General features: G+C 45.2%; 1 protein-coding gene across 6 annotated transcripts in view; it reads left to right on the plus strand.

Annotated features, from left to right (window-relative positions):
• The window catches only part of ITPR1 (inositol 1,4,5-trisphosphate receptor type 1), a 326,810-nt gene that overhangs the window by 252,080 nt on the left and 49,627 nt on the right, over nt 1–25,103 (plus strand). For all 6 annotated transcript variants that reach the window (XM_078442797.2, XM_078442799.2, XM_078442803.2 and 3 more), the window contains 8 exons: nt 765–945; nt 2,902–3,155; nt 9,061–9,261; nt 10,801–10,911; nt 13,061–13,156; nt 15,662–15,784; nt 16,866–16,970; nt 19,841–20,033. In XM_078442797.2, coding sequence (XP_078298923.1) covers nt 765–945; nt 2,902–3,155; nt 9,061–9,261; nt 10,801–10,911; nt 13,061–13,156; nt 15,662–15,784; nt 16,866–16,970; nt 19,841–20,033 — 1,264 coding nt within the window. The remainder of the gene's footprint in view (nt 1–764; nt 946–2,901; nt 3,156–9,060; nt 9,262–10,800; nt 10,912–13,060; nt 13,157–15,661; nt 15,785–16,865; nt 16,971–19,840; nt 20,034–25,103) is intronic.

Genomic DNA, 25,103 nt, shown 5'->3' on the forward strand with positions numbered 1-25,103 from the left:
TGAGACACCATATTGTGTTTTTATATCAACAGTGTATATGATTGCTTGCAGTGGGTCCAAAAACAAATGTGCATCCAAGAGGCAAGCTACCTGTTAACTTTGAGCTTCTTCATCTAACCACTCTTTACCTGTCCTTCTAGACAAGATTTGAAAATCACCTTTTCTACAAAGATTTTGAGATCGCTCTGGCCCACTGTCCTCCTTGCCAGCTCTGAGCTTCTGTGATGTAACTGTCTGTGTAGCTCCTAGAACCCTTCTTATGTTCACATTTTTGTCTTACTTAGGGACTTGTTAACCTGGTATGGAGCCCTATAGGGGAAGGTAGCACATCTTACTCATCTGTGTATATTCACAAGGCTGTGCAGAGTGGAGGGACTCTTGGAAGTCCTTAAACACATGACTGGACCTACAGTAATTACCAAAAAAATACATTGCTTCCTTTGTTAATGGCGTTGTTTTGCAGGGGCTTGTTCTTAGTAGGCTGGAATCTCCCCAACACCCTTTAGCATGCTTCCCAAGCCTATATGACTGCTCCATCAAAGACATCCATGGCAGGTTGCTTTAAGGTCCCTGTTTAGAAAACCTCAGGCCATACAATCCAGAGAATGATAGTGCATAGAACCATGTTTAACTTTGGTCTGAACTATAAACTGTTTGTGAGGTTTTGTTGGCTGGCTCTGGTCTCCATGAGGTTTTGGTGTCCTGAGTGGGATTCAATCACTGATCTGTCACAGTGTTGAAAATCCGTGGGTTTTCTTTGGCAGCACTCCTTTTTCTGCCGGTTAACAGAAGATAAGAAGTCGGAAAAATTCTTCAAGGTCTTCTATGACCGAATGAAGGTGGCCCAGCAGGAAATCAAGGCAACAGTGACTGTGAACACCAGTGACTTGGGGAATAAAAAGAAAGATGATGAGATAGACAGGGATGCCCCATCACGGAAAAAAGGTAAGCGCTCTCCTGCGCATGGCCCTCTCACCAGCTGGACTTCTAGACTCCAAACTTTATTCTGTCTCAGGCTTTCAGAAAGAAGCACACCATTCTGGTTATGATCTAATTCTTCCTGAATAACCTGAGCTGAATTGCTGTGCCTTGGTGTTTCTTCTTGTATAAAAAGAAAAAAAAAAATTAACATACCTTCTTCTTGGTGACAGGGTTTTTTTGGCAGGAAATCCATTTGTAATTTTCTCTGTAATTTTTAATTTAATGTTACAAAACGTTAATGAAGATATACACTTTATTTTTTTTTTTTAATGTTTATTTATTTTTGAGACAGAGAGAGAGCATGAACGGGGGAGGAGCAGAGAGAGAGGGAGACACAGAATCCAAAGTAGGTTCCAGGCTCCGAGCCGTCAGCACAGAGCCCAACTCGGGGCTCGAGCCCACGGACCATGAGATCGTGACCTGAGCCGAAGTCGGACGCTTAACCGACTGAGCCACCCAGGGGCCCCGAAGATATACACTTTAAAACTGGGTGTCTAGGGGCGCCTGGGTGGCTCGGTCGGTTAAGTGTCCGACTTCGGCTCAGGTCATGATCTCGCAGTCTGTGAGTTCGAGCCCCGCGTCGGGCTCTGTGCTGACAGCTCAGAACCTGGAGCCTGTTTCGGATTCTCTGTCTCCCTCTCTCTCTGCCCCTCTCCTGTTCACGCTCTGTCTCTCTCTGTCTCAAAAATAAATAAACGTTAAAAAAAAAATTAAAAAAAAACAAAAAAAAACTGGGTGTCTATCCTTTGTCAGCTAATTCTCCCTTATGTTAAAAAATATTTGAAAGTTTCTAAAGTTGTATGCATGATGTCACTTAAAGAGAAATAATACTTAGATGCACCAGGGTTGGAGTAAAATGACCGTGAGCAGGTGACTTAGCCACTCTGAGTCTCTCTTTTTTTTTTTTTTTTTATGTTTAGAACTGGGTTTCTGAGCCACAGTGCATTTGGCATTTAGAGAATTCGTTGCTGGAGGGGGCTGTCTTGTGCACTGTAGGATGTTTAACAGCATATGTTAAACAGCATACTCTACCCAGTAGATGCCATTAGCCTGCTCCCACTGCCAACTGAAAGTGTCTCCAGATTTTGCTAATTGTCCCCTGGGTGGGGATGGGGGAAAATCAGCCTCAGTTTATAACCACTGGTCTAGAATCGGAATTAAGAAAAGAAGAAAGGCTAATATTTGCTAAGTGCTTCCTATGAACCAGGTACTGTTCAAAGTCCTTTATTACATCCTTTAGTTCGCTTATAACTGAAGTTAACCCTGTAAAATAGATAGGATTGTTATCCCCATTTTACTGATGAGGAAACTGAGGCACAGAGATTAACTTGTCCTTGTTAAGGCTATGTAGCAAGTAGGCAGCAGAGCCAGCGTTCAAACCCAGGCAGTCTGGGTGCAGAGTGTCACCTTCTTAAAGCTAATGCCTATTTACCTCACAGGGTTACTCTGAGGATTAGATGAGATAATATACATCAGGTGCTTAACCACAGTGTCTCCGCACTTAATAAAGGGCTCAGTCAATTGTCATTACAATAGCAGTAATTACAGTTGGAATCATTGATATGTTGACTCTCTCAGAAGCTTCTCCAGGTAGAATTTACTGATGTTCTCCCTGTTTTACAGGTGAGGACACTGAGGCCCAGAGCCATATAGGTTTGTGAGGTTGACAAAGCTGATGCTAAGGCTTTTCCTCTAAAACACAGAGCAAGCATAGATGAAATGTCAGAGCCGTGAGCAAGTTGGCATGGCTTGACTCAGTTTTAATCCTAAGGACTAAGAGAAGTGACTTCATGGAGTATTTTGCCAGCCTTGAAGATTTATATGAATACCAGAACTTAGATATTTGAACCTCTTCTTTCATGCAGTGAATAGTACTCCTGAGGCGTGAGCAGCATTGATCATCTCACGTTTGCATTCCAGCCAAAGAGCCCTCGACACAAATAACAGAAGAGGTCCGAGATCAGCTCCTGGAGGCCTCTGCTGCCACGAGGAAAGCCTTCACCACCTTCAGGAGGGAGGCTGACCCCGACGATCACTACCCGTCTGGGGAAGGTGCCCAGGCTACGGCGGACAAGACCAAGGATGACCTGGAGATGAGTGCGGTCATCACCATCATGCAGCCCATTCTCCGGTTCCTGCAGCTCCTGTGTGAAAACCACAACCGAGACCTGCAGGTGAGGCTGGGCCCTGGGAGTTGCAGCTCCTCAGAGCTGCCGGCAGCCTCAGACGTCTCAGCTCCTCTCCCTGCCACCAGCATCCTTGAGTTGAGGATCCAGAATGGTTCTGACATATGGGCAACTGAGGTGTTTGTCTCTCTGTCTTCCACACCATCTCCTCAGGGACGGGAACCAAATCTCTTGTTCACCAGTACAGGTGCCTACTTCGTACATATTTAAATGTGGGTATGTACCTCTGTGTGCTTGCATGTGGTAGCATGCCCCTGTTTGGCACAGGTAAAACTTGGATGGATGGATGGATGGATGGATGGATGGATGGATGATTAAATATACAAGACTTAGAAAATCTGACACATAGAAAGTTTCAATTCATTTAAGCAATGGTTGGTTGAATAAAGTGGCCTACCAGGGTTTATACAAATCGGTGTTTAAATATATGTGTTGAACTGATTATTCCAGAAATCTTCTGTTCACTTTTTTATTGTTGGAAAGAAAACAATGGCCAATGTTTATCAGGCACTTAGGGTATGTTGGATACTAAGTGTTGCTGATCCCCTTGTACTTGTTTTACAGATGAGGGAACTGAGGTTCAGGGGACATAGTTAGGGAGTGCAGAGCTGGGACTTGAACCCAGACCATCTGGGAGATGGTAATGCTCATGTGTTCAAGAACTACGTTAAGACAGCATATTTTCTCCTTTGCAAAGTTTGCCCACCAGCGAAGCCTATATGGAACGGCTAAGGGTGGATTCCAGAGATAAGTTTCTTTTTACTGAATGGGAATAGATCTGTGGAGCCCCTCACTGTTTAGGAGAAGCATGCTAGAGTACCAGGTCCTTGGCCATTGCCTGGTTTTGCTGTTGGCTTTTGGGAAAAACACCCTCTGTGCCTAAAAGGGATTGAGGATTAACAAGAAAAGTGTGTCTGAACAACTCTGCTAAGATAGAATATTTTCTCCTAAAATAAACAAGTTGGCAGTGATACTTTAGTTCTTTGAATAATGATGGTATGAAAAGAAAATTCTAGTCCACACGTGGCAAGTTAAAGGTGCTGTCTTAAAATATTTGTATTGCTGACTTTATCAGATGATTTGATGGCCTTCATATGTCACCTGTAGCCAGACCCTTCAGGGTCAGGGCCATAAATCCCTCATACTTAAAACTTGCCACAGAGTCTCTGCCTGGAGAAGTTGAGTAAGAAATTACATTGTTACATGGTAAGACAGAATAATGAAACGTAACTGGGTGAAGTCTGCAGTATTAATTACTCCTACACTGGTTTTTATTTTTAATCACATTGGTCTGAAGAGCCTGAGCTTTGAAAAGGGAGGTGTATCCAAGGTCATCATCAATTGGCCAGATTTGGCCCATATTTAAAACTGAAAGAGTTTTCCCTAACCCCCATTGTCTTCCATTTTGCTGTTCATTCACTTCCTCCATTGACCTTCCCCGCTTGATCCCTCTCTGTGTCTGAGTGTGGGATCCTGGCTGGTTTTTTTTCCTTGCCTGTTGCTCAAATATTCCTACTTTGGACTTGGACCGTGTTGGCCCTAGATCCACTGGCCTGGGAACTGTGTAGCTCAGTCGGGTTGAACAAAGTACTCATGACTCAAAGATGCAGGGATTGGTTATTGTCTCATTGGCTGGTGTTCTTGTGTCTGCAGGCCAGCTCTGTCCTTTCCACCTTCCATACGTACACCATTAGTCCACAAGGGAGACTGGCCATGGGAGTGTGAATGACACCAGGGAAAGCCAGGCTGTCCTACCAGCAGGAAAGCAAAGTCATTTGGGGCATCTTTGTGGATGGGGGGGACCTCCCTGCTGCTGGGGCTATTTCTAGGCTGAGCTGAGTGGTCAGAGCCCTGTACTGTTCCCCTGTACTGCTGTCACTGGTCTCCACCAACCTCAGGCTCCTGAGGGAAGTGGGTTGAGACTGTGCCTGTGCATGTATGTTTATTTCATCATCTCGGTGAATACCTGCTCTGTGCCTGGCATTGGTGGCAATGGAGACCTCACCCTTTCCCTCACAGACCTGAGAGTCTAGGGCAGGAGCCACCCGGGGAAACCCAAGATTGCTGTGCAGCATGCTGAGTGCTGTCGTGGTGTCATCTTAAGGGTTTTGTGGGTTCAGAGCAGGCAAACCAGCCCCCCTTGCTGGGTCTAGGAAGGCTTCTCAGAGGAGCTCATATCTGCTGAGTCCTGAACTAACACAAGACTACCTTGAGTAACATCCCTCCACAGATGTTGGAGAGGCCGTCCTAATGGTTCTGGTTTCACACACCTGTTCTCACGGCCCCCTGCCCACCTCTTGATTTCACGTCTTCACCAGCACGTGCACATCCCGCTGTGGAAGCAGAGTAAGGCTTTCATTGCTGGAGTTCACCTTTTCTCATCTGGAAGTCATCACAGTTTCTATTTTTCACCTTAGCTCGTCACGAAACTCTGCTTTGACCTAAGGCCCTAAGAACCCCATGGGCAGAAGGACCTGTTAATGAGTCCGTTCATACACTTGATTCTCCAACACATTGCTCTATGGAAAACAGTAGTATTGAGTGAAAGGGGAGTATATAGTATATTTTTGTGTGTGTGTGTGTGTGTATTTTTTTTTCTTTTTTTTTAGTCTTAGCAACTTAAAAAAAAAGTCTTAGCAGCTTAATCTTTGAAAGTATCATAAAGATTATCCAAGTCAGTGGTGTTACACTTTTTGGTTTTGGCCACAGAATCCTCTGTTTAAGATCTTATGCAGAAATGTAGTAAGTAAAGCAGATGAAAGCCAAACTTCTCTGTTCAGAGTAGAAACTACAGATGACAAGAACTTTCCTTTTCTCCCTTACCTACCAGAGCCCTGAGAGGCAGGGCATTCTGGGTTTCCCCCAGAGTCCTATAGGGCCCAGTTGGAAAACCAATGATCTTAAACCAGTGGTTCACAAGGATGAAGGTTAGAATCATCTAGAGATGTTGATAAAATTACATTTGTAGAAATCTTGTTCTCAAAATTACGGTTTTGAGCGGGATTGAGCTACTCTGAACACCACCCTGTTGGCTGTGTTCCAGACCAGATGGTGGATCTCTGGGTCACGGTTTTCTTGTGTACCAAAGGGAGGAGAAGACATTCTCATGAGGATAGAATGATTGCCTCCCTGGTATAAACAAGTGGAGAAAAACCCTGAGGAGAAGGAATCCAGCCTTTTGAATTTGCCCAGCATTGCTTGTCATATTTATAACCTTAACTTTCCTGTTGGTAAATGCTCAGTAGAGATAAGGCCACTGCGTTTGGCTTTGCCAAACAGGCAGTGGCTGCCTTAAGCAAGCTTCATTCACAGTAGTAAGAAACTTGATGGGAAGGACTATTCTTGAGCCATTTTGCCTGTGCTTTTGAACCTTCCCCTGAAAGGTTGGCTTTGCTTTTCACCTGGGTTAAGGAATGCAGGTCTCTGGCCACTGACAGCTGTGTGAGAACAGATTTGAAGTCTTTCATTCCTTAATTCACACATATCGACTTGGCCCCTTGCCCTCCAAGGAAGACCACAGAAAGAACAGGTCTTCTTCAGCCTAAACAAGGCAGGGTACTGTGCACTAAGGGTGAGATCTATTCCCTGAACATGGAAACAGTCCCTGTGAGCCTCCTAGTGAGTGACACCCATCTGTTTTTGTAGAGGACAAAAGGAAATGGATCTGAACTAGGAAGGAGAGATTGTGGCTCAACACCCTGCAAAAACCATGAGCTATGGGAGAGGCTTTCAAGAAAGGGCAGCCAGCTATCTTCATGGGGAGTTGAAACATAACAGCCTTGAAGACTTCCTAGGTCTCCTTTCCTCCATCCGTTCAATTTAATTCAGATTATTTTAGCCAGTGTTGATGAAGCACCTGGCATGTTCTGGTCCCTGTGCCTGCTGCCAGGCACCCCGTGCCGTCAGCATGGTCCTGGGCAGAGCTGACAGACATCTCTATAAGCACATCACAAAGTGTAAGGAGGGGCAAGAGAGGTGTGTGCCATTTCTGATCTTGTTGGAGTCAGGATAGAGACTCAGACGGGCTGCCTGAAACAAGTGACTTGAGACCCCATCCTGAAGGAAGAGGAGTCATCAGGGTGGCAGGCAGAGAGAATAAGTGGCTAAAGCCCCAGAGGAAAGAGAATGAGGAATACTCTTAAACACGAGTTTAAGAGGCAGATGGCCTGGAGAGCCATGCTATAAATTTCAGCCTTGGACAGCCAGGCTGTTTCCTGTTCTCTTCCTGAATACGTCTCTGTTTCTCTCTGCATGATAAGGGGCTCAGCTAGGCCCTCCAACAAGTAGCACCTTCCCTGGGCAGCTGGATTGAGGAATGGCTGTGGGACCCTACTCTGGCTTTCCATGGCCCTTAGAAAAACAATCCCCTTATGAAAGCCCACATGGTTCCAAATCATCTGTCCTTTGCTCCACCACCCTCCCAGACCTGGAAGATTGTTCAGTTTTTAGACTAATTAGACGAGCATAAAGGACTAAAGTTATGCGAGGGCTAGGGGGAAACGGTTAGTTTGATGGGTCAAGCATTAAACTTTGTTACCAGCTTTTAATCTGTATATTTATATTTTAATTTTACAAGGAATACTTGAATAGGGTCTTTCTATAAAAGTTTAGATATAAGTAAGTATTTAGTTAAAAAGAATTGTCCCTCTCCCCATCCCTACCTCTCTACTCAGAACTATCGTTGGTTTGGACAACAAACCAACTGGTTGGTTGTATCTTTCCAGTCATCCTTCTATATTTTTGGATGGGAGCAGTATATACATATTAATTTGCTATTTACCTTCTAATTTTTTTAACTTTTAACAGTATGTCCTAGAGATCTTTCCATTTTGGCAGGTATTGACCTCACTTGGTGTTTCTAAATTGTAATAGTAAATGATGTTGATATGCTATAATTTATTTAACTACTCCCCATTTGATGGGCGTTTAGGTTGTTTCCAGTTCTTGACTATTATAAACACTGCTATAGTGAACTTCCAATACATAGTTTGTGAATAGAATTCATTATTTTATAGAAGTGGAATTACCACATCAAAGGTATCTTTGACGTTTATTTTATCTTTTGTTTATATCTTTTTATATAGTACCAGTCATCTATGGTAAACGTAACTTTTATAATTTTGCTTAAAAGAATATTTGCAGTTAATTTTTGCTTCTTTTTAAGAAGAGTCACTGGCAAAAATCTCCTCTTCATCAAAATAGACTCTGCTTTGTGAGGTGGTTGAATGTGGTTTACTTGATTTTATGGAGGAAGTACCTGCTCTTACATCTCTTGTTAACATGATCTGTTTAGCTGGAGAACATATATTTGGGCACAAGTGCACAAACATTTACTCATTCCTGCCCCTTCCTTTAAGAATTAATGGAAATAGCCAAAAATGACAACCTAGGTTCCTGCCATGGCAGTGGGCTTAGGTCAGCTTATGACACCTTATTTTGTGATGAGCCGTCCCTAGTACTAAGCTGTAGGCATTCAGCATCCAGACTACACCATCATCTTTTAAACATAACCATTGCCCCTTGAAATGTCAAATGCCTCTGAACCTAATACCTGCTGGGAGGAGCATGGGCTGGAGTGGGAAAGAGAGAAAGGAGAACTCTGAAAGGCTTTAGGCATCTGAAGTGGGCTGTCGAAGAGGACCCTTCCTCCCCCAGCATCATGTAGAAAAGCACCTTGGAGAACAAGCTCCCGTGTTTGGTGGCCATTGCCATAGATCAAGTCCACAGTTGACCATCTTGGGGGCTCTTTTCTCCGGTGCTGCATCTCTCTTCATAACTGCTGATCAATTCTGGACATCAACCAATTAGATACTAGCAAAATGTCACTATGTATGACCTTTTCCCTCTTCTCTCCTACTTTGCTGCCCCGATGCTGGGGACTGCCCAATTGTAGAACTTCCTTCGTTGTCAAAATAACAAGACCAACTACAATTTGGTGTGTGAGACACTACAGTTCCTGGACTGTATTTGCGGAAGCACTACTGGAGGTCTTGGTCTTCTCGGGCTCTATATAAACGAAAAGAACGTAGCCCTTATCAACCAAACCCTGGAAAGTCTGACTGAATACTGTCAAGGACCGTGCCATGAGAACCAGGTACCTCCATTTTTATTTGGGAGTGGGGAAAAAACAAAGTTCATCATTTTGGAAATGTTATTGACAGGAACTAGTTCAGAAGTCACACAGCATTTGCCTAGTGGACTAGGAGGTCGCAACAACTAGAGATCTTTTTTCCAGCAGTCAAGAAGGAGCTTTGGTGCTTTATTATGCTTCAAGATTTGACCTAACCACAGGCATTGGAAGACTTATCCTTGGTCTCCATGCTTGGCATGGCGTGGCTTGGCTTGGTTTGAATGTCCAAACTTAACTGACTAGAGATAAATAATGAAGTTGGTGTTAAATTAAGACACACAAGAACTGGGCTCTATTTTGAACACTAGGAAAGCTACTTAATGGAAAAAGATTGAAACCTACCTAGAGAGAGAAACCTTGCTACACACAAGACAGCTTGAAAACAGTATGAGAAAATGTTTGGTTGAAATTTAAACACCACATTCAGAGAAAAGAATGAATGACCCATTAGTCTTGATTTTGGCCTCTCAAGAAGTAGATTTTTGGAGGGGAACCCAATGGTTCCTAGAGTAAAACTGTTGCTTTTATCCATGACATATTGCCAACTTTGTGAGTTTTTGCATTGATACTAGGATGATTATGATTTTTTACTCAACCGAGCTCTGTCCTGGGGGATAGATGGACCCGGAAATTGCCAGTCCTAAATCCAGTAGACAGGGAAGGTGTGATACGCTATGTTACATGGGGAGCAAGTCCAGGGACTTCACTCAGGGGAGAAAAATGCTTTACAAAAGGGACAACCTTTTGTTTTTCAAACACACCTGGTCATAGTTTGCTATAAGTACCAGGCTCGCTTGTTGTTGGATCCACTTTCATCGCCTGGTTCCCTGGTGAGACAGGTGGTATAGTCAAAGTTAAAATGAAAAGGAACAAAAAAAAATTATAGCAGGCTTGAAGGAAAAGGCTTTATCTAACATCTAAGTGAATTTCCTTATAACCTCAAGTTTGCTTTTCTGCCAAACATGGGTCTGTCAAAAGGAACATACTAGAGTGGATTCTGTTGCAAATGGGGACCTTACCTGGAGGAAGATGATTAATCTTGGTATTGTGTGAATTAAACAGGAAACTTGCTTTCCAGGCTTAAGTCTTAAGCAAAAGTATGCAATACGAAAGCCGAGTGATGTAGAGAGAATGGAACACACCTTTAAAGGGGAAAACAGGGCTCAGAACTCAGAATCAGTCACACACTGTATTTTCCCTTAAGAACAAAAGCCAACTGTATTGCACTATTTGGATTAGACACGACTAATTTATCAGTTACAGTGCATGGGGACTTTCCTGCTGTTTACTGTTAATTCTGAAACTAGCGATTTTCATCTGTCTTTTATTTTTACCACTTTCTCACGGAAAATTTGCAGCTCTCCCCTAGAGACATTACTAGGAGTGGCACGCATTGTGTTGAAATAGCAGTTGAGCCTGTTGGCTTTTGACATCTGATTTATGACCAGCATTTGTGTAAAGATCTGTGTATGTGTGTGTTTGTGTGTGTGCGTGTTTTCTCAGAACTGCATAGCCACCCATGAATCCAATGGCATTGACATCATCACAGCCCTGATCCTTAATGACATCAATCCTTTGGGAAAGAAGAGGATGGACCTTGTATTGGAACTGAAGGCAAGTAGGAATTGAAAGCAAAAGACAGGAGCATGTGAAAATAGTTACTTTGTGTTTTTCCTCAGCACGTGATATGGTCAGTGTTAGGAAACTAAATACAGTTCTCTTAGATAAGTGAATGGTCCATGTTGTAAGTTCTGACTGAAATGCAGAACTTCAGTCTGGCCCTCCAAATAAGAGTCTTAAGACAGGATACTCCTGGGGCACCTGCATGGCTTAGTTGGTTAAGGGTCTGACTTTGGCTCAGGCCATGATCTCATGGCTCATGGATTCGAGCCCTGCGTCAGGCTCTGTGCTAACAGCTCAGAGCCTGGAGCCTACTTCAGATTTTGTGTCTCCCTCTCTCTCTCATTTTCCTTTCCCCATTGATGCTCTGTCTCTCTCTGTCTCTCAAAAATAAAATATTAAAGCTTTTTTAATTAAAAAAAAAAAAAAGACAGGATACTACTTCTGATGTTGCTTTCTTAAGCATCCTCCTCAAAAAACAAAATAAAACCCTCATTTGTACCCAGAGCTTCCAAAGATTCTTTAAGAGTCCAAAGATTAAACTTGCAACCTGTCTTGGTGTCTAAAGTGTATTTCAAAATGTGTTGGCCTCACTGAGCACGTTTCCTTTTTAACTGTTCCCGTGTTGGGTCATGTTGAGATCCGTCCTCTATCTTACGCCCATATGCAACAGGGAACTTTTTGTCATCACCACAGAAGAGCCTAGAACTGCAGGGTTTAGCTCTAAAGCTGATCTGTATTGATTGCATAAACAGTGTCATAGGAAAGAGAGGTCATTAGGGAGGATGTTAACACAGAAGTCCACAGGAATTGCACAGTTATTTTTATTTTTCCTACACTGTTTAGAGCTGAGAGTCCAAACGGATCATTGATTTGGGTGTATGATTTAAATGGATTTTTTGTATGTGAGCTATTTTTACTTCCTCTGACAAATTGTGTTGTAGAATTGACTTGAACATTATTCACGCTCATGTGCCGGGCTCCCATTTATCAGAATGTATGTAATGAGAGCCTGAAATGACCAGAATTTCATACGCTACTGATCAGCGTTTCAGTGACTTTTCCAGCTAATCTTGTAATCTGTGGATTATGATAGAAATGTGTGTGCTCTGAAAAGCCATCAGTTGGTAGCACAGCATCCTGATTGAATTGCTGTGACCTGTACTTAGGGAGGAAAAAAATACTGCCCTCTCTTAACATACCAAGAACTTTCCAGTCCTGTACACAAAGAACCATACAGGTTATCCTAGCCTCAGTCCCTAAAATGAGGTCAAGCCAAGAAGTGCAGGATGTGGGCACGTGAAAACTCTGATCTAATGGGAAATTAGGGTTTGGCATATATACGGTTCCTTTGGGTCACTTTTGTTAATTGCTGTCGGCTGTGCTCCAGTTATAATATTGGGGGTTATGAGAGCTGATAGCATTATTTTTAAAAAGGGAGGAATTACCTTAATTGCCTGCCTCCTCTGCCCTGCAAGGCTGAATAACAAGGTTTATAACCACACCTGCCCTGAAGGCATCGTGGGTCTATATAGCAGATTCTTTCCAACCACAATCACCATGAGAGTGCCAACACACACCCACAAGACCCTTAAATTTCCAATTTTGGGGCACCCGGGTGGCTCAGTCAGTTGAGCATCTGACTTCGGCTTGAGTCATGAGTTTGAGCCCCACATCAGACTTACTGTTGTCAGCATAGAGCCCGCTTCTATTCCTCTTTCCCCTCCCCTCTCTCTGCCCCTCCCCCCACTTGCGCGCACGTGCGCTCTCTCGCTCTCGCTCGCTCTCTCTCTCTCTCTCTCTCTCTCTCTCACCCCCCCCGTCAAAAATAAATGAACATTAAAAAAAATTTCCAATTTCCACCAAGACTTATATCAGGTAGCATTAGGGAGAAAGTATGCCCAAACAACTATGTTCCTCTTTGACCCAAATCACAGTCCACGGACATGGTTTTGGGGTCTGTAGTAGCATGTTCTCTGTTGCATACAGGTGGTTTTTGCTGTCCTAGACCCACAGGTCTTCCATGGGATAAAACGTCCGTTTAGCCAGGATGCAGGGCTTGCACCGATGTGGCACACACATTCAGGCCAGCACCCCCATGCTGCTCCTCTCCATTTCCTCCTCTCTTTCTTTGTCCAATTAGAACAATGCTTCCAAGTTGCTGCTGGCCATCATGGAGAGCAGGCACGACAGCGAGAATGCAGAGCGGATACTTTACAACATGAGGCCAAAAGAACTGGTGAGTTGGATGGCTGGTCTCCCAGCCATGACTCCATGCAGAGAGTCAGAACAGCATCTGTGGCAGAAAAGGAACCTGCTTCCTTGAGCTTTCTTAAAGATGCCACAGATCAGAAGTATAAAGACAACATTGGATTCAGGTCTACGACTCGGCTGGAAAAGTGAAGTACTACTTTGAATAAGTGGCATCTGCCCTCTCCCTGCTGTATAGCTGCCAGCGGCAGCCGCCCTTGCCTGTTGTCCCTCCTGCAAGATGGTACAGCGAGCAGTCTGGGGGCCTGGCTCTCCCTTTCTGGTGGCTCACCTTGGGCAGGCTCCTGACCGCTCTGCACCAGTTTCCTCATTCCTTAAAGGAAGATGATGATGTCATGCAGGCCTGAGGGCTGTTGAAGATGAGACAGTTCGCATCAGGCCCTTAGCCCAGTGCCCTCCGTGACCTGTAGCTCCTTCCCCCTCCTTCGTTCTTCACTGCTGCTCTCTGTACCTTGTCTGTGTCCAGAGCTAGAGAATCCCCATCTCTTCTGGCTGCCAATAGTTTGGGCAACAGAAGAATGTTTGTTGGGAGCTGATGTTCTGAGGGCTTTTTTTTTTTTTTTTTTTTTTTATAATATATATAGGAAAAACCAATCTTGCTTATTTTTGCAGGGTGATATTCACGATGGGCTGTGACTTCCAGGGCAGGGGTTAGTGCTACAACCTGTGAGACAGGCAGCTCTCAGAGACCATGAGATGGGCTGAGGAGAGAACTCTATTTGGACTTCTTCCCACACAAATAAACTGTAACCGACAGAACTAAATGAGGGCACTAAAACTTTTCTCTCGCCTGGTGACCTGTGTGCGCTGGGGGCCAGGCTAAAGTCCCTTTATGTATTCCTTGAAATAAAGTTAACAGTGAGCCCAGCTCTTTGATCTCTGAGGTCAGGAGTGAGTTCTCAGTCTGAGATGGATGTCCTCCCTGAGTTTACATAACAACTTATGTAACAGGCTTGGGGGGAGCTCCAGGTGTCCCTCATGAGTAGGACAGAATAACTTCTCAGAGACCCCATTCCAACTCTCATAGGCCAACAACACCCCCCTGTCTTGATGGGATTAATGTCAGCCCCCAGGGTCACGCATGCCACAGACTCCTGGGATGCCCCCTTGTGGTTGGGGAATGTCATTCACAGCTCACAGGAAGTCAAGGGCTTGCTGGAACAGCCGAGTTCTAAGAATTCACATAGAAGAGAAACTAATGTCCAGGATACTTCTGCACGTATGTGTATGCATCCGTGTGAATTCTGGCACTCGTTCCATGCAACATGTTGTCTATTCAATTTGGTATTAGAACTAACAGGAAATCGAGCTCGGAGAGCGGGAATCTCAAGGATCTTTTCTCCAAATTTATTTTTCAGGGCCTGACCCGGTGTCAGTACAGAAATGTATGGCCCTCTGCATGCTTGGTCTTGGATAATGAGAAATAATTCGGGGTAATAGCGCTGTGGCAATGCAGGAAGCTGAAATGCCTTCTGAATCATTAAAGAAAATGATTAATTTTCAGTTCAACTTAGGGGTTGAAGGCATTTTGTTCTTATTCTTTGATTAAATCTTGAATGATTTGTTCATTTGATAAACATTGGCCAGGCCCTACCTTGTCCATGGCGTTTTTCTGGGCACCAGGGAGGGATTGAGAAACGAGGAGACCCAGCCCCTGGGCACTGGGTAGGGCACTGAGGTAGGTGGGAGCAGTAGACAAGTACAAAAATGTACTAGGGAATGTGTTCTGAGCGTGAAACCAGTGACATGCATGGGTCCTCTGGTAGCACATTTGAGATCAAGTCTCAGCTCACTAGCCATATGATTTCAGGAGTGCCTCTTTACTGCCCTGAGTCTGTTTCCTCATCCATAATAACTGGGAATTGTTGATATTTCATAAAATGAGGATGAGTATTAAATTCCCCAAAAGAATGTTGAAATACTAAACACAGTGTGCTTGGCACGTAGAAAGGCCTGAGTAGATGTTATTTGTTAATGGTGTTATTTTTACATGGAATAGGGACAGAGAAACGTAGATGGGAAAATGTGGAATTGGAGATAACAGTTTGGCTAGCTCTTGCTAAAGGTTAGTGGATTTCCTACTAGTTGTCCCTTGAAATGGCAAAGGTCGGAGGTTGGAGAAAGACGTGGGAGGGAATGTGGAGATAGGAAAAGTCTGGCTTCTTGTCTGCATTTGTATCATATTTTATTGTTTCAGGGAACTTCTATAACCATTGTCCCCTTCTAAGGAGACATAATACCTCTTGGTCTAGTTATAGCACCTGGGTTTAATTTCTTATGTCCGCAGAGGTTGATTGGTAGAGACTGCCCGTGACCGTGTTAAGAAGGATTCTGAGGCTGTGTCCAAACCTGGTAGGAAGCAAATGCTGAGCCTGATGAGCACTGTCTGCCCCAAGAGTGCAGACTCTAAGATGGCAGTCCTGTGTGGGTCTTCCTTGAAACAGGAGCTTCCTTTGTTTGACCACTCTTGCAGGTGGAAGTGATCAAGAAAGCCTACATGCAAGGTGAAGTGGAATTTGAGGATGGAGAAAATGGTGAGGACGGAGCTGCCTCCCCCAGGAACGTGGGGCACAACATCTACATATTAGCTCATCAGGTATGACCTGTCCCTGGGTCCCCGCGTCAGGCACGGTTTGCCTTCACTGCCAGAATTCCCAGCAGAATGTGCGCTTAAACTTGGTTCTCCCCTAAGGGTTTAACCTGGGGCTGTTTGTATTCATGGTGATGTGGTTCACAGGTACTTGTGGCAGCCTGACCCAATGTCCCGTGTTCTAGGGCTCTTCCATTTTCCCATGGGAGGGTCGTGTCCTTGGAAATCCCCACGTTTCTTAAAAGCCTTCGCACTGAGCCTTGACACTTACATAGTTTATGACTGTGTTTGGAGACAGTTGAAAGGAGTCTTAGGCTTTTCATAAATATTGATGAGTCTATCTTAACAATCTAAGAAATAAACTTCAGCTGCCTTGCCTCCTATCACGTTTAAAAATCTTTGGGAACTAACCTGTCATTATGAGTTCTTTGTGTTTGCTTTTGGGGGGTGGGGGGTGGGGAGTAGTAATTCTTCCTACCCTGGCACCAGAATGCCCTGTTTCATAACTCTCTTCCCAAGTGTCTGGGCTTTTGAAGATACTTTCTTTTTCTGGAGGCTGATATGCCTTGAGCTCGCTGATGTGTGTGGGCAGCTTGTAACTCTCCTGCAGGCTTGTGCTTCCTGTCCCTTTCACCTCGCTGGGCTAGAGGACTTAGGAATAAAGCAGTAACAGTATTGGGTGGGATGGTGTGCCCTGCTACAGCGTGCTGGCAGAAGAAAAGAAAACCATCTCCTGTCCCACATCTCTTCTACTACCCATGTTTTGCCACTCGGTGGGTTTCAGAACTTTCTGAGTGGAGACCTGTGTGGCTGTACAGAAAACCCCATCTCCCATGTGGCTGAAGAAATTGGGGGAAAGTGGGACCTCATGTGGGCATGAGCTTTCTCCATGCTGTTGTGCCACGCTCCCAAAATAGCTGCTGTGCAGAGCATACCTTGACAGGACGTAGCAAGCCTCCCGCCATCTTTGCCCTTCAGCTTACCACTGTGTATGATGCATTCTTTATGCCCCACGATGGAAAGGGGCGCACGTGTGCCTGTCGCAAAGCGACAATGACTCCCCCCGTTTTCTGAACTTGTGTTCTAGTTGGCTCGGCATAACAAAGAACTCCAGACCATGCTGAAACCTGGTGGCCAAGTGGATGGGGACGAAGCTCTGGAGTTTTATGCCAAGCACACAGCCCAGATAGAGGTAAAAACAGAGGGAACTCAGGGCTCGGGCCTGTGTTAAGGGCCTGCAGTGGGCTCTGCCCTGTGCTGGGGCTGGCACACAGTCATTCGTCTGAACAGCAACGTGTTGGTTATGCATTCTGACAAGGCCATGAGGACAAGTAGAAAGTATTGTAAGAAAGTCCAGCAGAGGGACCTGCTATGGACTGTGCTGGTCACAGAGGCCTTTTCTGAAGAAAGGCATTTAAGCATAGACCTTAGGAAAAATTGGATTGAAGCAGGCAGAGCCTGGAGGGAAGAGCTTCTCACACCTGGGGAATAACGACAAGTGGAGGCTCTGAGGAGGGAGACGCTAGGGGAAGACGGGGAGCTGGAAACCAGTGACCAACACAAGGTCCGAAAGGAAAGACCGGTGGCTCTGGGCCCGCAGAATCCTGTCCACCATCCTTTTGAGAAGTCTGGATTTACTGGCAGAGCCATGCAGAACTGAGGGAGAGTTTTACACAGAGGAATGCTACAGTCAGATCTGCATTACACACACACACACACACACACACACACACACACACACACACACACACACACACACACTCCCCCCATACCTTACTGATCCTCTGTGAACTCAATGGGGCCATCTTGCATTTTGCAGAGAGGGAAACTCTGAAATAAGACTCAGAGAGGTCGTGTCATTTGCCCAGCTAGCAGTGGCAGAACTGCAATTGTAATCCAGGTCTGGCCGACCCCAGAGCCTGTGGGTGCATTTTGTTACCTGCGTTGAACCCAGACTTGTGTCTCCAGGCTCTAGGCAGTGAGGCATGGTGTGCCTTGTTTGGCTAACAAAGAAGTGCACAGATTGAGGATCATTGCTGGAACAGCGATTTTGAAGGGCTAACAGACTCCTTTGGGCCATATGAAATGTTCAGGATGGAGACTTTTTAAGAATATATTCTTACCAAATGTATCAGGTGTCTGGGCTGTTCTAATAAAATGTGTCATTTTACTGATGAGTTGACCATGGCAGCGCATGTGGGCAAATACTCTTAATTTATTGTTAACAGTGAGAAGCTTGATGGCAGCCCTGCTCTGTCCTCTGGAGCCCTTAAAAGACAGGCTTCAGGTGTTTGCAGTGTAGGATGTCAGACCTCCTTGGTTCACTGGAGAGAAGACTGAAGCTTGATGAGGTTCAGAGGCATGAACAAGGTCACCCAGGCCTGTTAGAGCTGGGGAGGGATTGAAGTGTGTTCTCCTGACTCCCGGTTGTAAGTCTCCTGAAAAGGAGGTGTGGACAGATATGAAATGATGAGGAGAAAATGGTCAGGCATGGTGTCCCTCACTCTCAAATCCTACCCTTGGCTAGCCACCCATTTCTTCCAGTTTCCTGAAGAAGTTACCTATGAAAAGCTGGAAAATTCCCCATTACTCCCTGGGGCTTCCTCATAGAGTGCTTTGATCATGGGAGTTAGCCTGAGTGTGTCTGGAGTCTGGGACTTAGTTCTTGTCAGGGGGCCTCCAGTGTCATCGTCCTTTCCCTCTTGACAACAAAAGCACTTCTCACATCATAGTTGTTCAGCTTAGGAAGATCCAGAGGCCACTTGACTGCACAACAGGCAGACACCAGTACAGACTCAGTCCCTGAGCCTATCCAAATAGGAGCATCACCTGTGGGCAGGTTCCAGTCACCAATCCTCAAACCACAATTCCATTTAAATGAGGTTGACTGAAGAACCAGAATCATTATGACAGTGAAGTTTCCTGTAACCTGATCTGCAGCTAGATTGGGGAACCACTGGTCTAAAGATCGTGCCTCCCAGAATTTATAGAGGTAGGGCTGTGGGAACCTGTCTCACGTCTGAGAGAGTTTTCCACTACAACTGGACCTGAGTCACTTCCCTTGCTGTGTCAGGGAGCAAACGTGTTGAAAAAGTGAGAACCAGATCTTCTTGTAGAGGGCATTGGCCCTCACCTGACTTCTCTAGCCTCTGGGGTGAAAGAATAAAGAGAGGTCATGCTCCTATTGTACCACAACCTGTACCCCTTTTGAAATGCCAACTCCCCAGGATGGTGACTAAATACAGTGTCCTCGAATCTGCACAATCCTGACCAGACTACCTCCTCTGGAGATTGAGCCAGTTTAGGAAGGGCACAGAGAAAACCTGTAAGGTGTCTACTCCAGGGCTCGACATAGCTGGTTCAAAGAACAGTGAACGCTGTGCCAGTGTTAAATGGCCGTACTAGTTCATGCCCTGTACATCTTAGATGCTGTGACATCATAGGAGGCCAATGCAACTGGATAAACCAAAATTCTCTTTTTTAAAGTTCCTATTTAGGAGAAAAAAGAAAACACCTAATTTTGCCATCAGAGAAGTTTAGGAGAGGTTTGCACCACAGTCTGGTGCTGTACTGTCCAATATAGTAATCATTAGTCATGTGTGGCTGTTTAATTAAAATTAAATACTCAGTTTGTCAGTTGCACTAGCCACATATGCCAGTGCTCAATGGCCACGTGTGACTAGTGGCCCCCTTTTGCAAGGGGCAGATGCTTAGATATAGAACCATTCCATCATTACAGAAAGTTCTATTGGACAGCCCTAGTCTAGAGCCTCATTTGGTTTTATGCACAAAACACAGTTTAAATTGAGACAAAAGTTAATCACAGTAAAAGCAATGGGTCTCAGCTTAAAAAACAAAACAAAACAAACAAAAACTCTTCTTGGAGACTTGCCCAAACTATTTTTTATATAAATCTGAGAGACACAGCCCAGTCTGAGAAGGCTCCAGAACAGGTTCGTATTATATTCAGTCTTGAATACTGAGCCCATGACCGATTGCAGAGATCCTCAGTGAAAGGTTTTTGAAAATGACCGTTAAAGCTCGTCTATTTTTCCACCCTAGATTGTCAGATTAGACCGAACCATGGAACAGATTGTGTTCCCTGTGCCCAGCATATGTGAATTCCTAACCAAGGAGTCAAAACTACGAATATACTATACTACAGAGAGGGATGAACAAGGCAGCAAGATCAATGACTTCTTCCTGCGGTCCGAGGACCTCTTCAATGAAATGAACTGGCAAAAGAAACTGAGAGGTGGGTCAGCACTGCATCCACAACACGTCAGAGCGATGCCCTCCTGGGGTTTCAGAGACCTCAGCTTGATGGTGGTGGGTGTGCCTCCAGTCGGACCAGAGCTAGAATAATTTACAGTACTTCTACCTCTGAGCGCCGGGCAGACCTAGATACCTTTGTAGCTGATCAATGGGCTCTGGCCTTGGGGAGGCACCTCCCCAGAAAAGTCTTCCTTCATGCACCATTTGATTTTATTTGATTGGAGAGCTCTATGGAAGACTTTCAGAATGTCGTTTTTTGGTATCTTGATGTAGAAAATAAAAGGAAGGGAGAAAAAGCAAGGCTTTGAGCTCGCAGGATGGTGCACTTGAGCAGGAAATTCAGCCAGCTTGACTGCTCATTTACTAGCTCACCTGCTCTGAAGACACTGGTCTCTCCCTTTTACAGGTGTAGCTCAGGTTTTAGACTCTACTGTAATCATTTTATAGGCAGTGGAATCATTTGCCACATAAGACGCATCGTTGCTCACCACCTAGTCCCACTGCAATGCCTGGCCAGTCGGGCTGAAATAACTCATCTAAAACACTTTTATAGGGCTGTCCCAGAGGGCTTCTCAGCTCCTGGTTTTCATTAGGATTTTAATGGGATCCTTCAGTACTGACAGTACACTCCGCACCAACTGTTGTGACCAACTTAGAAAGGACTGTGCTTTATTTCTGTCTGTTAGTCAGGAGCCAGGTTTTTTTATTTGAAACCCTGGATTCCAGCTACAGTTGTGATCTTTTGGGCTCTTTGTGCGGGGCGGGGCTGCGGGAGTGGAAGCGGAATTGGAGGTCAGTTTCTGGGAGCTTCTGTCCTCTTCCTGCCTCCCACCAGCTTGAGCCAGAACGGACCAGCATTCACTGCATGCTTCTTTCACTTCACCAGTCTTCTCCCTACCTCCCTGCACCCCTAGGTTTGGCCAGTGGCCAAGAGGGTTGTGCACACACGTCAGACAGAAGACCTGTTCTCATCACACCCCCACCCCACAACATTCTCACTCATCTCTAAGGCTACCTCATCTTCCAGCACTTTCGAACTTAGAAAATGTTTTCTGGGGTGCATCTGGCTGGCTCGGTCAGTAGAGCATACGATTCTTTATTTTAGGGTCGTGAGTTCAAGCCCCACATTGAGTGTAGAGATACACAAAATCTTTAAAAAAGGAAGGAAGGAAAGAAAAAGTAAAGAAAATGTTTCCTGGCCACACCCATTCCTTACCCAGTCCCATGCTTGGTGTCTGACGAAGAGGCCAGGAGGCCTTTAGAAGACCAGCTTGCATGTTCTCCTTGGTAGGGACTTCAGAAGATTGAGAGTGCACTTCTAACCGATATCAGTGTGTCCTTCATCCAGGCTCCTCCAGCTCAAGCGCCATGAGTAGCCTTGAACACCCGCACCACACAACGCTTAGGTGAACACAGAAAAAAAATAACAAAGTAAGGTAGGCATAGACCCTATCCACTTTGCACTCTTGTGTTTTCAGCTCTTAGCCTCACTGGGGTGGTCTGCGATTCCTGCATCAAGGGATAATCCTGAATCCCCGTATCCAGACCTCCACTGTAGTTACTAAAACTGTGACTTTGCTCTGATCAGTGTATGGGTCTACTAAGACTGGTCAGGTATATTCATTCCCACAATTCTGGGAGCCTATGAAAACATAGAAATACATGCTAGGCTCTCCAGGAGGCTTGGGAACCGACAGAAGGGTTTCACCTTTTCTTGTGAGGATAGATACCTTGTGATCGCTCTTTATGAGACGGTTGTCTTCACGCAGGCACAGGAGGAAGACCTCAGCCCCAAGAGGTGGGGGAATCTCACTTCCATTCCGCTTCTGGTCCCCACTGGCTGTGTGGCCCTGAGCAGATGACTTCACTGCTCCCAGACCCCCACCTACAAAGTGGGGAATGAAGATTGATTGACTCATTGATTGTGGAGTGCTCACGTCATCATCCTTCGATGTGTGTTGCATTGTAGCTAATGCCTCCTCTTGCTTAGTCTGCCTTTGTTTCAGTATAGCTTAAACACAGCTATAGTTGTCAACTGAAAGATTTTAATTGGCTTCAAAGCTATCTGCTGGTAAGAGAGAAATTGAAAACAGTAACTGGATGAAACATGATATGCGTATTTAGGGAGGGGAGAAATGCCCTCGTTAGAAGTGCAATTAAAATGAAAAACACTGTTCTCTCTTAGTAGCCTGTTTCTCTTCTAATAAGTCTGTAGGAAGAAAATTTCTGCTTTATTCATGAAGCTGCTTTCCCCTTTCCTGAAAGTGTCACAGAACCACCTGTGCTTTGGTACATCTGGAGCTAGGGCTCAGATGTAAAGTCAAGTCTGTCCCAGGCTGCTGTTGCTTGGTAATTTCTTCTGCAAATCTTATGATACTCAATTCCTATGGTCTCCTGAAGCCCTCTTCGCTGCTCCTCTCACAGAACATGCACGCGCGCGCGCGCGCACACACACACACACACGCACACACACGCACAGCCCATTCAATGTGTTCACATCCTTTCTCACCCGTGCCTCTCTGACACCTTCTCCTGAAGTTCCCAGCCCCAGTGAAGTAAAACTCTGGGCTCAGAGAATGAGAAGATCATGAAAGAGGAAACAGAGGCCCGGTTACATATGCTGACGTATTCCTGCGTGGGGTTTTCCCTCATGGTTCTCACACCCATCCAAATAGAGCTGGGGAATTCTGGAGTCCAGGTCCTCGAGCACAGCCCAGACACAAAGGCTGGGGAAGAGGGTTACCACATGATGCCCTGGGGTTCAGTAATTTAGACTGACCTGCCTAAATGGGATCGTGGCATCCTGTGTTTTTACTGTGAGGTAGTAGGTATATCCACTCAGCCAACTTTTACCCGTCCTAAGTAGAAAACATGCTACGGAGTACAGCAGCGGGGGTTCATCGGTGTTTAAGCTGTGATTCCTTCCTGTGTGGACGTACCGTGTGATGGGCGCAGGCAACGCAGGCATATTTTTAAGTGGCTATAATTGAGCTGCCTGATGATGAGCAGGACTGTAATTAAGCAGTGACACGCCATGAAAGTATGGGAAAGGCAGCCTTCTGAGAAAAGGCGGGATCTGAACAGCATCTGGGAGGATAGATAGCACTTGGATAAACACAAGCCTGAGAGTTTGGGGAGAGGGAAGGTGTATTCATTTCCAATTGCTACTGTAACAAATTACCACAAACCTGGAGGCTTACCATAACATACATTTACTATCTTACATTTCCGGAGGCCAGAACCCTACAAAGGTTCTCCTCAGGCTAAAAATCAAGTGTTGTCAGGACTATCTGCCTTCTAGAGGCTCTAGCTTTTTCCAGCTTCTAGGGGCTGCTTTTGCATTGTTTGGCTCTTGGCCTCTTCCTCCATCTGCAAAGCCAGCTGTGGCCAGGAGAGCCCTGCTCACACTGCAGGACCCTGTCTCTGACACTCCCACACTCTTCCTTTGCTTGTAAGCATGTTTGTGATTGTGTTGGGCCCACTGGATAATTCAGGATAATTTCCCCATCTCCAGATCCTTAACTGTATTACATCTGTGAAGTCCATTTTCCCATGAAAGGTAACATATTTATTGATTCCGAAAATGAGGATGTGGACATCCTTGGCGGGGGAGGGCTGCTATTTTCCCATCACACAAGGTACATTAGTTGCATTATATTGCTGTATGACAACTTACCTCAAAACTTAGTGGCTTAGGGGTGCCTGGGTGGCGCAGTCGGGGAAGCATCTAACCTCGGCTCAGGTCATGATCTCCTGGTTTGTGTTCAAGCCCCACATCGGGCTCTGTGCCGACAGCTCAGAGCCTGGAGCCTGCTTCAGATTCTGAGTCTCCGTCACTCTGCCCCTCCCCCTGCTTGCACTCTGTCTCTCTCTTAAAACTAAATAAACATTAAAAAATGAAAAAAACAAAAACACTTAGTGGCTTAAAACAATAAATATCTATTTCCTCACAGTTTCTCAGTGTCCAGAGTTTGGGAGTGGCTCAGCTGGGTTGTTCTGACTCAGGGTTTTTCATGAGGTTGTGGTCAAGATGGCAGCCAGGCCCTCCTCATCTGAAGGTTTGATGGACCTGGAGGACCCATTTCTCTGCTCACTCTCGTGGCCATTGGTAGGAGGCCTCATTTCTTGTACACCTGGGCCCCTCTGTAGGTCTGCTTGAGTTCCACACAAAATGGTGGTTGGTTTCCTCAAAGCACATGACTGAGGAGAGGTAAAGGAGGAAGCTGCAGTGCTTTTTATGACCTAGTCTCAGGAAACACGCCCATCACTTCTGTACTGTCTTAGAAGTGGTGACTAAGTCCAGCCCACACTCAAGGGAAAGGGGATAAGCTGCACCCCTTGAAGAGGAGAGGATCAAAGACTTTGGGGACATATTTTTGAAATAGCACGGGGACACTGCACAGAGGCTCAAGGTGCCACATGCATTCAGGGAGCATCACTAGACTGGGATGTAAAGGTAGCCTATCTGGGGAAGAGAAGCAGGGGAAAAAAGAGTCTGGAAAGTTAAATGGGATCACAGTTTCATGTGTAAATAGAAGACAGTGCATGTCAAGGTTGGTCTCTAAGTATCTTTTTGAACCTGGATAGATACTCAGTTGATTTGAAGGACTAAATATTCATCATATTCAGAATGATACTACAGTTCAAGTGTGTTAGCTTTATAAATACATGATTTATTTGTGAGCTGCATGCCATAGTTGAGGGTCATTTATTACAATTAAATTAAAGCATCCTACAGTGGCTGCTCTTATATTTGATATTGAGAGCCCCCCTGAAGAGAATTTTGGCTTACATAGACCATTACTGAGCTTTGCCATTTCCTATTTTTCTTTTACTCCGTAAGAGCTTTTTACAAATACGCAAACGTGGAGAGGACATTATAAATTCCCACGTACCCGCGGCTCACTTTCAACCATTACCAACCCTTTGCCATTCTTGCCACCCAGCTCTTCTGGAGTCTATATATCCAGATCAGAAATGGGCTTCATTCCCAGAAGAAACACTAGTAGCTATTGTTTCCAGGGCAGATGATTTGTCACCTTAAATTTGT

The sequence above is a fragment of the Panthera onca genome, chromosome A2, assembly GCF_046562875.1.
Source record: "Panthera onca isolate mPanOnc1 chromosome A2, mPanOnc1 haplotype 2, whole genome shotgun sequence".
Taxonomy (NCBI): domain Eukaryota; kingdom Metazoa; phylum Chordata; class Mammalia; order Carnivora; family Felidae; genus Panthera; species Panthera onca.